At 41.3% G+C, this 13,683-nt stretch overlaps 1 protein-coding gene across 2 annotated transcripts in view; it reads right to left on the bottom strand.

Annotated features, from left to right (window-relative positions):
* ZEB1 (zinc finger E-box binding homeobox 1) overlaps positions 1 to 13,343 on the bottom strand; it is a 199,483-nt gene extending 186,140 nt beyond the window's left edge. Inside the window, exon 1 of one of the 2 annotated variants that reach the window (XM_067542592.1) lies at positions 13,157 to 13,343. In XM_067542592.1, coding sequence (XP_067398693.1) covers positions 13,157 to 13,214 — 58 coding nt within the window. In that variant the 5' untranslated portion in view covers positions 13,215 to 13,343. Of the gene's footprint in view, positions 1 to 11,156; positions 11,751 to 13,156 lie in introns of those variants that run through there. The other variant, XM_067542593.1, reaches the window with a different exon arrangement.
* Between the last annotated feature and the right edge of the window lie 340 nt (positions 13,344 to 13,683).

Raw genomic sequence — 13,683 nt, 5'->3', positions numbered from 1 at the left:
CCAGCTGTGAAAGGGTATCAGGTTGGGTTGTTTAGGCCTTGAGACATTACCCCTTGAATATTTCTGCATACCCCTCCACTCCTTTGTTCCACCCAACCAGTAAAGTTATTTGTTCCACATCCTCTTTCCATGCCCAGCCCCCGGTCTCAATCCACCATGTTTCTGGCCTCACTTCCTTCAAATAGCTTTGATACACACCTTCCGAAAGACCTATAAAACCCGAACATCTCTGGCTGTAGGATTAGGTAAACCACTCTGCAATCAAAACACTAAATTAAAATGGAACAAGATTCTTATTTAAGCATGCTATCACGCTACTTTTTGTCACATTCTTCCTGCTATCCCTCTTGTTTGTTTACTGTCCCTTTAGAATGTACTATCTTTGGAGCAGAGACCTAGCATTTAGTCTGTAAAGCACCTAGCACACTTGGCAAAGTGGAGAAGTCATGGCTGCTTAGTGCCTTTCTACCAGTTTATTTATTTATTTATTTTTAAATTATGGATTAAGAGTAGCTAGTGGATTTAATTTAGACTTTCAAAGTATTTGATAGTTCTGAAGAGATGCTATTAAGGTAAAAATTTGGTAACAATTAACAAAAAAATTAATTTGGTAATAGTTGAGATAAATCTATTGTCAGACTAAACTGGGTAAGAGAAATACAATTAAAAAAATGGCTAGTTCTCACTGTGGAAAGAGGCTGAAGATGGAGTGCATCAAGACTGCTTTATATTTTAGAGAGTTAAGGTGGGTGAGGTACTATCTTTTATTGGACAAACTTCTGCTGGTGAAAGAGACAAGCTTTCAATCTACACAGCTCTTCTTCAGATTAAGATAAGTGAGGTTGTAAAGTTTACCAATACAAAATTTTAAGTTACTTAATGTTAGGAAGGAAGCAAAGACACAAGGAATGAAGCAGATGCAAGCTGCTGTGTCAAAAGCTGCTTTTAATGCCAGGCTTGTCATTTATCTTTGAAAACAGCTTCTTGTATGCCTAAAGGCAGTAGAGCCATTTGTTGAAGTTGTTGGCATTTGCTGCCAACAGTTAACATGGCAAGAGAAACAAGGGGGGAGTCTTCAATATTTGTTTGTTCTTGTGCCTTCTGGACTATCCAATACCTGCCTAATGGAAGCTTGCCTAGTTTGTTTCCTGCAACCCTACCTAACGTTATGGAGGCTGGTAGGAGACATGGCAGCTCTTTAAGCCTGTTCAGTCTAGACTATTAAAAGTCTAAGTGGAATGCCTGATACCAGTGAAGATTATCCCTTAGTTTACTGTAATTATCAAGAGAACAGAAGTCCTTATAACACAAGCAGTGTCTGCAGAATGCTGAATATGAGTCTCTGGGTTACTGCAGAGAAATCCCTATAAGTTTGAGAAACAAAGTTCTAAATTTGATAGGTTACAGATGAAGGCTGAAATATAAGGGGCAATGTCCAGTTAGGGAAAATTAAAAAAAAAAAAAACAAACAAAAAAAAACATTACAATATGAACTTTATATTTCCTGAACTTCCTGGGAGTGATTTTAAAAACATTCACAAAAAGTCATAAGTTCCATGATTTAGAGGGAAATCTTTCCTAGCTCCCATAAAGGCCTGTTTGCAAGAAAAATGTAAGCCATTTATGTCTGTATATAATAGTGAGGAGTGGGGAAGGCCACTAGGTACAGGATGGAAAGTTTCTCTTTCCTTAAACAAGGCTCAAGAAACACTTGTCAAATAAAGATTATTATTCCACAGGGAGAATTTAAAAAAAAAAAAAAAAACAGTTGGTGGTTTGATACCCCTAGGAATTGGAAGAGATTCTGTATATGGACGTTATCAGTCTTGGTTTGTTTAGTATTGTTACCATTACAAACCAGTAAGTGTAGTTTTGCATGTTATAACATGCAGAGTTTAAGCCAATCTCTTATTTGATAAAGTAAGAGGTATAGGATATTACCAGAAATCTTTATCTGTATGCACTGTGTATAAAGATTAAGTAATTACAAACAACAAATCTACAGTTGAAATTCAGAGTATAAACATACGTGTTGAAATCAAAAGTTTGAGCTTCTAATTCACTAATGGTGTCTAAATTAGTTGTAACCTCTCAAAGACTTAAATATAGCTGTGGATGACTCACTGAATATCTGCACAAAGCAAGAATTTAAATTTGGCATGAGAATTGTGTTTTCTAGTCCCTTTTCACCGCTCAAAAATTCTGAATTTTCCCTACATGATAATCTCACAGAAGATCACACCTCACTTCTGCTACAAGCTACAGTGTTGCCTCAACAGCAGAATGAAATTGATCGACTTCTCTGATGGGAGAGAAAGTTAATAGACAGACATCAAGAGAGATTGACTGTATTCTCCTCTCCTATCCACACCCTTTTGCTGCAGGAATCAATTGCATCTTGGGGATTTGCTTTTGCTACTTGCAACACTTCCTCATACCGACAGCAGAGTTAACCTAGCAAGAAGGAACATCAGTTTCATTCTGTTGCAACTCCTGATGCTACTGCTAGGTAGTACCAAGAGCAGAGGCACAGGCAAAATTCTATATGGGAAGAGAAGAGCAGGAGGCTGGATCAAATAAAATTTTTGCCAGTCTTTGGATAAAGTCAAGTCCAGCCCTTAGTCTGACTGATGGTCACTGTGACATGTAGCCTTGGAGAATGAACAAAATGAAGATAAAGAAATCTCAGAAGACAGCCCTGAAAGGGGGAAGGCAGGGGAACTCAGAGATTGAAGTGTGGAAAGAGAAGCTTCAAGGTGTGCAGACACAAATTAAATGTGTACCTGGAAATAGGGAAAGCGGAGTCTTCCACTCTCCCAAACATTTTCAGATGGAGAGTTCCATGATGTTGGTTTTGGCTGTGGGTTTAGGAAGAATACTTTCTTTGAACTACTAATCCAGTTTGCCACCTTCAGCTTAGCAAAGAGAATAAACTCAAACCTCCACAAGCAAATTTTCTCCTCTTTTCTGGGTCTCTTCTCTAATTCATCCCTTCAGATGGAATGCATTTCCCCCCCCCCCCTGTTCAAGCCCCTACCATATTTGTTGGTGGATATGATGGAATCTAATTTTTCTTACACTCTCCAACGTTCCCCTATGTTGGCAGACCTCTATACAAAATGGGGTGGGCATAGCTGCCACCATTGTCAATCAACACTACTCTGTCAGATGCAATTTAGGGAAGGAGAGTTTCCTAGAGTGACAGGAAACATTCACAACCCAGGGTCTGAATGTACTAATTTTGCAGTGCTGGACCAAGCAAAAGAGGGACTGGTGTTATTTCACTTGACCATTGGTGAAACTACTATCCCACTCCCTTGTTTGTCAGCAACTGCTCCTCTAGATTTTCTTTTAACCCCTCACCAGAATAGTGCCTGTAAATATGTCCTCCACAGGAGCAGCAGAATGAAAGATCAAGATTACACCAGTTTCACTATACTATTGCCAGCACCACAGGTCGAGTGCTAGAAGCAGGAGCAGAGACATGTTAAGAATAATAAAAAAAAAAAAAAAAAAGGATATTCCAGAAAACCCAGGATACTTGCACCAATTTTAGAACACCCTGAAACAGAGACAAGAGGTCAACTGACTGGACAGAAGCATGAAATGCTGACTTAGGAGATAAGGATGAACAGTTCCAGAAGAATGAACTTAGTTGTTTAAGTTTAAGGTGGAGACTGGTAAGGAGAAGTTGAAAAATATCGCCATCTACCTCTCATGTAAAAGCCTTTATCTGATTCCTTTTGTATCAACATCTCCTTTATTCTTGTCCCCACATTTTGAAAGTGTGTGTTGAAGCCTGGTGTAGGAAAGAGTCTTCCCCCATCAAGAAAATGAAATTAAACTCCTAGCAAAAAGCAAAGAAGTTATTGGGACAGAAGAATGTCAAAAAAAATATGGCATCAAAAACACAATGCCATGTTCTCCTCTTAAATACTGATTTCAGTTTTGGTCACCTCTCAGAAGAGGACATAGCAGCAAGCTAAGAGGTTTTTTAAATTTGATTTGATTTTATTTTTAAAGTGATTGTCCCAGGAAATTTGAGACTCAAACCTGGCTGTTGGATACAATCATGTGGGTGAAATATCCGTATATACTAAAATATCTTAAAGAAAGAAATTGGTTTTGCATGTCCCTTCCTCCAGGTTATGTTGTTTATTCAGTTTGACTCATACTTAAAGATCCTGGGGTCACTAACAGACTATTATGCCAGCATGAAGCTAGAAATCCTAACTGTCCTCTCCCCTCTTTCCCTTGTACCTTACCAAATGGCAGTTGTGCTGCAGAACACACTTTGAGGAAGAGCACATCCATAATTAGCCACGTGCCTCCTTTCTGTAGTGCAGTCTGCAGCAAATGGATGACTGAAAACAGTTGAGGGCAGTGGAGAAAGAGGCGAGGAAGTCATTTGTCTCTATTTGGTGGAGTTCACAAGGAAACTAAGGCAGGATGCCATTTTTCATGTTGCAGCCTCAGACTGACTCTACTGGTTAACCAATAAAAGGGGGAAGGCAGGGAGAGAAGAGTGCTCAGAATCAAAACTTCCATGGCAGCTGGAATGACATCTGGAAAGGGGGAAAAAAAAAAAAAAAAGACTGAAGAAAGTTGCTCTCACCATTACACTAACTTCTCTGAAAAGAAGGAGAGCAGGCACATTAGGAAAAAACCCAAATAGGAATTAAGTAAAATGTGATAGAAACAACATCAGGGAAGAGAAATCAAGTTTAAAAAAGCAGGAGGAGGAGCCATCATAGCCAAAACAAAATATGACAAAGAAAAGCCATTGAGAACTCCTAAAATCCTGGTTACTATCACACATTCAGCATTGAATGTCTGAAGCATTTGAACTGCTGCTTAACCAGTCTTAAATATAAAAATTTGAGCTTGACTACTTTTGTTTTCCTCCTTCACCCTCCAAAAGATCTGGGAGAGCAAGTTCTTATGGAAAACAAAAGTTCTTAGGAGAAAATGGATTCAGAAGGCAATAGTGCTGGTACTGAAATATCTAGACAAGGATTCAGGGGCACAGACACGATTACCAGAAAAGAGGGACTCTGTAAGCCATCTTTGTTTTCAAATACTTGGGAAGTGCTAGATACTCTGATGATGGTGATCCATGTAAATACCTAAATAAGTTGCGGGTACCCACCTGAATCTACGTGCAGGTCGCTGGTTTGTTCACCAAGTAGGAAGTTTCATTTTTCTGGCCTTTCAAATCAGACTTATTTTAGCCAACACAGCAAAAATAAAAAATGTCCAGAGACCAGTAATTAATATATACACAGAAGACATTTCTATAAGAGAGGCAATTTTAAAAAGACTAGAATTATTTCATTTGAAGTGGAGAGAAAGACTGAGAATATGAAAGTATAACAATATAGAACAATGAGTGGTTTCAATATAATCATGGACTTCCGTTTCTCTTTCCTATAAATTTAAAAAACAAGGACACTTAAAATTAAAAAGCTAAAGAAAACCTGATTAAAGACTAATGAGAAACTCCTATGCATTTTATAATTAAACTGTAGAATTGACTAAATTAGGATATTGGAGGCAGTAGCTAAGTGAGATTAAAAAAAGATTGGCCATTTATATGAAGAACATGTAAGGAGAAAAGTTAAAAGGGTTAGCAATCCTAGTGTTTCAAAGCATAAACTGATGATTTAAAAAAAAAAAAAAAAAAAAAAAAGTATTTTCTATCATGATCTCTCATTGCACAACCACACGGGGCAATGTTGGAAAAGATGGGAGTACACTTTCCTCTGAAAGATTACCAGGAGAGAGCACCACAGAGGCAGGTTGGAATGTGATGGTTGGAATGCTCCTATTTCCCCAGTTCCCACAAGGTAAAAGAAAAAAATATTTCTCAACACCTGCCAATGTTTTCCTACAACTATTAACCCCCCTCCCAATCAATTTACAATGCCTTTCAATAAACGAATGCTAAGACAATCTCCCTGTCACCAGAGATTAGTTTATGCTGCCCTTCTGACTTCACCTACAAGACTATAGACTCCTCAGTTAGGATGCCAGCCTTCTGCCCAAACACATGATCCAGGGTTCAGGGTTATGGCAGCAGCAGCCACCACCTCACCAAAGCACCATACCCCTGAGAGTGGCCTTCTCTGCTGCCCTGCCCCTAACAGCAATTCCCTTTCTCTTCCTTCCCACCAAGCAGTGATGGTACTGGAGATATCCCTGCAATTTAGGAAGACATCACTGCAGAGATTCATGCTGTCTCTATTCACACTCGGAAGGCTATGCAGGCAGCCATGAGGGCTAGAAATTTTAAAAATAAACAAATTCAGCAGATGTTTATTGTTCTCACCCTGAACAGGTGAATTTTCCAAGCCCTACTCACATCTACATATCTAAAAAAGGCAAAAAAACATGCTGCTATTTTTCCCCTGGCAGTTGCTTTCTGAGACTAACAAACCCAGCCATCCAATAGCACTCTCTCTTAGCCACGGTCCTATCCTGACCAAAGGCATGTCAAGTCGTCTCCTCCCCCCTGATGTATCTCACATATTAACTGCCTAAGTAAAGACTTGCACTAGCTACCGGGCACCTGAGGAGAAGATTTAGACTGTTAACACTGGTTAGCATTCTTTACAGTTCAGTTCTTTCATTCATTTTATTTGATTGGCATCCCTGCCTACACTCTGTTTTGCAATAGATTTGTTGTTTGTTATGCGGTGCAAATCAAAATATATAACTTTTGCTCCTCATTCCTTCCACATCAACTTTAAAAATGTAGAAAGAGTCATTCATGCAAAAGACTGTTCTAAATTTTCTCTCTAGTTATTTTCAGTTGTTTTTGTTTTAAGTACCACTGCATGACATGTACAGTACCTGCACCTTGATATGTGTGAACAGGACTTAAAGTCAATACATACAAATATTAAGCAAGTCAATGGACATTTGTAGAATTTTTATTCCAGATCCATCCCTTTTCTTTAAAGCACTCCTTCCACCAAAGAGGAAAGATGCTCTTGAGGGCAAAACATGGATTGAGACATAAGTGATCTGGGTTCAGTAACTGACACATTCCCGCTTGCGTGAGCTTGGTCAAATCACTTAGGCCATGTTTTTCTAGAAAGCTGACTTCCCATATAGATACCAATATGAAGTAGCTACATTTTCAAAACAGCTCAGCACAGGTGCAGAGTTATTAAAGTCTGGCTATATGCTGCAAAACAGTAACTGCTGGGTGCTGGGCACCTTTAAAAAAATCTGTTCCCTATTTACATGCCTAAAAAGGAACTTTTTAAAATTTGGTCCTATTCGTGGGTACTGAACACTTGAAAATGTATCTTTAGGCACCTTGCTCAAGGTCACAAAGGAATCTGTGGCAAAGCCAGAAATTGAACCCAATTCTCCAGAGTATCATCTCTTTGGGGCAGGCGCTGTGTGTCTTACATGTTTGCCTACCAGGACCTCTAGGCATTACAAAGAAACAAATTAACAACATTAATAGCACTCATTGCACTTCTACGGTCACAGGAAGGTGTGCCTCATACTAAGTGATTTGCATAGTCAGCTCTCATTTGTTTCAGTCTTTGCAAAAATACAGTTAAGTAATTAAAAAAACAAATTTTTATTAGCAGAGTGGCAGCAATTAACAATTTGAGCATTTGGAGGTTTGTTTTTGTTTACTTTTTTTAAACCAGGAGGTTAAATATTCTCTATCTTAGTAGTTTTTCCTCTTATAAGTATTATCTGCTTGAACAACTATTCACAATATCTTGCTCAGGGATTTAAAAAAAAAAAAAGTCACCTAACTGCAGTCACTGTAATGCTAGTCACATGCATATGAGCGAGTTAAAAAATATAACACAATGAAAGAGAACAACATCCCTAGGTATAAAATGTAAACAATGGTTTTACAACCACCACTATCACTTGCTGGGAGTATCCCATGTTTCTACAATCATTTCCACATGTGCAGAGGCACAATACCTGAAAAATGTAAAATGAGGAGAAAAATAATATAAAGTACACAAATTTTAACAGGATACTTTTAAAAATAGATAAAAGCACTAATGCCACCTGTGTCAGGAAGAGCTGTGTGTAGCTTGAAAGCTTGTCTCTTTCACCAACAGAAGATGGTCTAATAACAGATATTACCTCACCCGCCTTGTCCTTCTAACCTCCATCATAAGACAGAATATAAATTCTGCTAATAACAATGAATAAAACTCAGGCTCTCTTCTTTTTCCTGTAAAATTAAGGAGACAGCCTCATCTAGATACCAGGCTGATAACCACTAAAGACATAAAACCCAAATTCAGGAGTCAACAGAAGCTGGGACACTCATACAGGGCCTGATTCAAAGCCCAGTGAGATGTATGGAAAAAACTCCAGTCATGCTCTCAATGGGGAGGAATATTTGATATGATAAAAGGTAACTCAAAACAGATGACTTACATCAATTAAAGACAAATACCTCCTCCCCAAAAAATCTAAACTCCTGATATAAGAAAGCTGATGTTAGGCTGAGGAAGTTAATTTAAGCTTCTATAACATAAAATCAGACTTGCTTTCTATTCCTCTAAATAGAAGTTCTATCTGCTTGCATCTTGCCCATTGACTGTATCACTAGTTCACTTCCAGAAGTGTAAAAAAAAGTGAAAATATTTCTGCAATTAGAAGTAAATAAGTGGCTGATTAATGTCAAACAGGCTTCACAGCCATTTTGATACTAGACACAAGCAATCCAGAAGAAAGTTAAAAAGGAGAAAACTAGATTAGATTTTATAATGCAGTATTTGTCTACCTAAGGTCAAAAGTTGCATTTAGTTTACATGAGATACAGGATTTCTTTGGATTCAAACAGTTAACGCAGCTGGCTGTGCAGACCTGTTCACTGTGCCTAGAATTTTAACTTGGGCTACATTCCTCAATTCCCAAATTGCAAGTTTAAATTAATGCTGGAGTGAAAACATGATACCTAGTGAGAAAAAAAGATAGAAAAAAGAAAGGCACGATAAAGAATGCAGTGTCCCAAGTGTCACTAACACCTGACATCCTGCCAGTTGTTAACATCTTGAAGTTAACGGACGTGCCATACTTTTGGCTTATTCAGCAGCAGTGTTATTTTTAAAATGTATTTTAGCATATAGAAGATATATAAAATAATTACACCATAAAAAATGTAAATGAAGAAAAGTCAATTGTAAAATGGTTAGAGAGTCACTATCAACTTTTTTTTAAAAGAAAAAAAGCTTTCCTGAAAATGTTTGTCTATTATTGTTAGAAGTAATATTAGGTATTGCTATAACTGAAAGGGTCAATTTTTCTTTAACCTGTTTTTAATTTTGTAAACATGACCACACTGTGTAGCTTGTCAGTTTCATGCATTCCTCTGCATGGAGAAAGACTTATATTTTAAAAAGGGGACAAATATTTTACCACCACAAAAAACTGGTAGAGGTACTCAATGTAAGGTGTAGTGATCGCAAAGTGTCTGTAGCTGTGTCTAAACTCATTTTTCAAAAATTACTATATTTTGAGTTCTGTCCTTTTAGCCTTCCTCCAGAAGTTTATTTAAACACTGTGAAAGAAATAAGTAATAGTTGTTGCTTTCTGACTTTTAAATTGAAAGGACATTTACCTTCAATCATTATTAATTATTACCATAACACCCACATCTGTACTGTATTTAATCAGAATTAAGCAACATGCATACTAAATATGCTAATAAAGTGTCTAATTGAAGAGGCCTGGCCTAAAGCTACAGGGACAAAACAGTATCCGTAGGCCCTGAGCATTCAAGTTGATCCACACTGTTGGATCCCTCTGCCTACACAAGATCCACTGACTTCTAGTTGGCTCTCTGCACAGCTGTAAGGGTATGTCCATGCAGATCTGACAGAAGAATCAGGGCCTTCTTCCTGCCTTCCATCCCCACCCAATCACTCCCCCCACAAAATGCTGAACATACAATTGCTTGACAGTATTGTAGTGCATATTGCTACAGTTGATAGTCTGGTAATTTAATTTTAATAATACAGAAACACTACACAGACATTTCTTTTTTTGGATCTTTTCATGTGTGTTATGCTGGTGTTTAACCAATGATGTGGAATGGCTTTATTGAGGAATGAAGTGAAAGTGCCAAATATTGCTACTGCTGGAAACCTTCAACTTGCAACAATCAGATCTTTTGCTAGCATCCTGTATTGGCTGATTCAAAAGGCAGCAAAGGAATTAGCTCTAGAGATAAAAAGATGTGCAGCTGTCTTGCCATCCAGAGTTAATGTACCAGAATGGCAGCCATAAGTTTGGACTCCCAACAAGGGAAGAAAAAGAGGTATAGATTTTTTTTTTTTTTTAAATAAAAAAGTACACAACTGATAGCATCAAAAAAAGTCATGGCAGATCAATTAGGGCTTGTATGTGGCTCTGCTACATGAGCAACAGCTTTAAAGTTTATAGTACACAGTTTGGTGTTCTAGCCATACACTGTTGACATCCAGTAAATTGCCCTGCAAAGGGAAGAGATATAGAGGGAGAAAGGAACAGAGTAAAAAAAATTAATTTACTGCATATGACTAGTGGTACAGTGGCTAAAGGATCTTTGATTAAAAAAATATCTCCATCTATAGGACCAGAGTACATTTAGAGGCTTGCCACAAAAATAATTTCAATTACTTATTTGTGCTAAATGTTTAAGGGTTAACATTTTTCTGTCATTTTCTTCAATAAACATTTGCAAATTAGACACAAACCCACTGCAGAGAAATCTCTATTATCCAGCATCTATTATCTAGCCTATCCTCATGCTTCAATACACAATGGCTTAAGAAGTTATTTTTAATTTGTAAAATAAAAAAAGATTATATACAACTTAATTAGTTAATAAAGAATCAAAGGGCTCTGATAACAAAAAAGGTGCAATGATGAGGGCCAAAAGTGACAAAGATGAAAGATACCTGAATGGTCTTATACACCTTTTGTTTTCTGCCAGCAATGCATGCTGCAGACAAAACGTTTTGTGCTAAACACCTCAAATCTGTTTTTCTAATATTAAGCACAAAGGAAAAACACTGACAGCGATCGTGGTAAATAAATCCCTCCCTGGAGAATGAAAGCAGCAGACAGGAGGGGGCTGACATGCATGCAGGAGAAAACTAAAACACCATCTTTTTTTCTACCTGCACAAGTTGCCATTTGCTGCAGCGATCGAGAACCTCTTTTTCCCGTTGATTCCAAAGCTAGGTTTTCAGAAAAAAAATCTCTCTCAAGTCATCTGTTGATATGCTTTAAGAGTATAATATTCATATCACGGGATCTTTAAGAGAAAATCCATTTTCTTTCCTGCTCAGGTAAACATGTTTACTGCTCCCTGCACAGACACTGGGTGGTTCAGACTCACATGTCACACACATGTCGTCAGCAACAAGAAAAGCCCCTTTCTCTGATCATCATTTTAAATAAGGTGGAAGAGAAAAGCACTTTCTAAACTTACCTTTAATAAAGCCACATCATCAACTAAATATAAGTACTGGCGGAAAACAGGAAATTAAAAACTGTAATCTTAAATACGCCAATACTTGGTATAATAAAAAACATCACGATACAGTAAAAATAAGAGCCACGAGTTCAGAACGATCAGATCAACTTGTTAGTCCCTTAAAAGGCCAATGTTTACATATGCATTTATACACCTAAACAATCCGAAGCAGTGATCAGAAGCATCAATTCTGACAAAAATATATTAAAAAACTGTTCACACGGTAAGAATCACAGCTGAAAGCTTTCCTAACCGTGACCCTACACAGGAAATGCCACATAAAACCTAAAATTGCCAAGGACGGTTACAAAACCTCCCGTTTAACATCCTATTAAATGAGTTACTACATAACTGTTTCCTTATTCTCTGAAGATAAACATGGAGTAGGAGTTATGAGCGTTTATCCTCCCCCCTTTATTCTCAAAACGCGTTTTGAAGTAACACACGTACCAAAAAACAGCTCTTAAGTCTGAAATGTAAATGTAATTCCTTATATAGACTGCAGCAGTTGTTCAGACACACAGCAGAGGGGCCCCTGGCCAAACCGTTACCACCCATTATTATACAAACAGGTACCTCCAAAGCCAAAGGAAGGGAAGAAACTTCACCGAATCGCACTCCCTCCCCAGCCACAGACAGAAAGAAACCCTCCCTTCCCCGCCACTCCTATGAAACCGAATCGTCCCGACAATCCTGCAGAGATCGGGACTTTCTTAGGGAGGAGAAACAACACAGTCAGCGGCCAGAAACAGAAATAAACTTGTGCTGCAGGCACTAAAGGCGGCTCCGAAAGTAGCAAACGGGCTATTTTGGGGGGGAGGGAAGGAGGCTCCCCTTTCACTGCGGTCCCCAGGGCGCGCGCGTGTGTGTATGGGGGGGGGGAGCGATCTGCCCGCAAATCAGCACAAATCGATACACACTGCAGCAAGCAACCGTGCCTCCCCCCTGGCCGCTGCCAGCCCCACCGCCCCCAGAGCTAGCAGCCCCTTCCTTCCGTCACCCCGCCGCACTCCGCGGGCGGGTCGGTCTCCGTCACCCCCAGGTAACTCCTCACACCAACCCGCCCCCTCCCCGGAGCGAGCGGGGCCGGCCCGGGAAAGTACCGCGGGGGAGAGCCGGAGCCGCCCCCGCGGTAGCTAGGGGGGGCGCCCCGCTCCGGGCCGGGCCGGGGCGCGCACGCTGCCAGCCCTCAGCGGAGGCGCCCGCCCCGGGTCTCTCTCGCACCAAGGTAACAAGTTTGGGAGTTGGGCTGCCGGGCCGCCGGAGCCTGCCCGCTGCCCCCCCAGAGGGGCTCGGAGCCCCGCGAGGGGGGACCGGTTGCCCACAGCCCCGGGGGGCGGCAGGGGAAGGTGCTGCCGCTGCTGGGCGTCGGGGGAGGCAGCGTGTAACGGTCCCGGACAGGCGGCTGAGCGAGGAGGCACCACTAGGCGGAGGAGGGAGGCAGGGAGCGAGCGCGGAGGGAGGGAGCGAGGGAGGCACCAGGTAGCGGATATAACGGTGCAGAGGGAGCCGGGCTCCCAGCAAGGAGCAGCCGGGAAATTACTTTCTACTTCTCCCGTCCCCCCTGTACTCCAGGCGGCCCGGCCCGGCCCCGGAGCCGGCCCGGCGCGGAGCGGGCCGCTGCCCTGCGGGCTCACTGACCGTTATTGCGCCTCGGGTTCGCCTGCTTCCTGCGCTTACACCTGGGGCCATCCGCCATGATCCTCTCGCTTGTGTCTAAATGCTCCAGTCACCTCCTCCCCCTCCCTCCCCTCCCACCCGTCCCCCCCCTCCGGACCTGGTTTACGACACTGGGTGGTTTTACTTTTACATCACCTTCCTACACCTAGTTCTCGGCCGGAACCTTGTTGCCAGGGGAGACGGGCGCTTTACGGCAGCACGTTTGAACGGGGAAGAGGGAAAAGTTCCTGTCTCAGGTGCCGGCCGTCGGAGTAGGGGAGAGCGCGGGGTGCGCGGGCTCTGGGGCCGACCCGGGGACCGGGAGCGAACGAGGGGCAGGGGATCCCCGTGGGCGCGGGGTGTGCGGGAGGGGGAACCCCCATCGCGGGGCGGGGCGGGGGATCCCCGTGGGCGCGGGGTGTGCGGGAGGAGGATCCCTCTCGGGGGGCGGGGCAGGGGATCCCAGTGCACACAGGGTGTGCTGGATGGGGAGAGGGTATGCCCTTGGG

Source organism: Emydura macquarii, unplaced genomic scaffold (genome assembly GCF_026122565.2).
Source record: "Emydura macquarii macquarii isolate MOO-44397 ecotype Brisbane River unplaced genomic scaffold, CSIRO-AGI_Emac_v2 contig_719, whole genome shotgun sequence".
Classification (NCBI taxonomy): Eukaryota; Metazoa; Chordata; order Testudines; family Chelidae; genus Emydura; species Emydura macquarii.
Note: the sequence above shows the minus strand (reverse complement) of the source record. Positions and strands in the feature narration are given on the sequence as shown.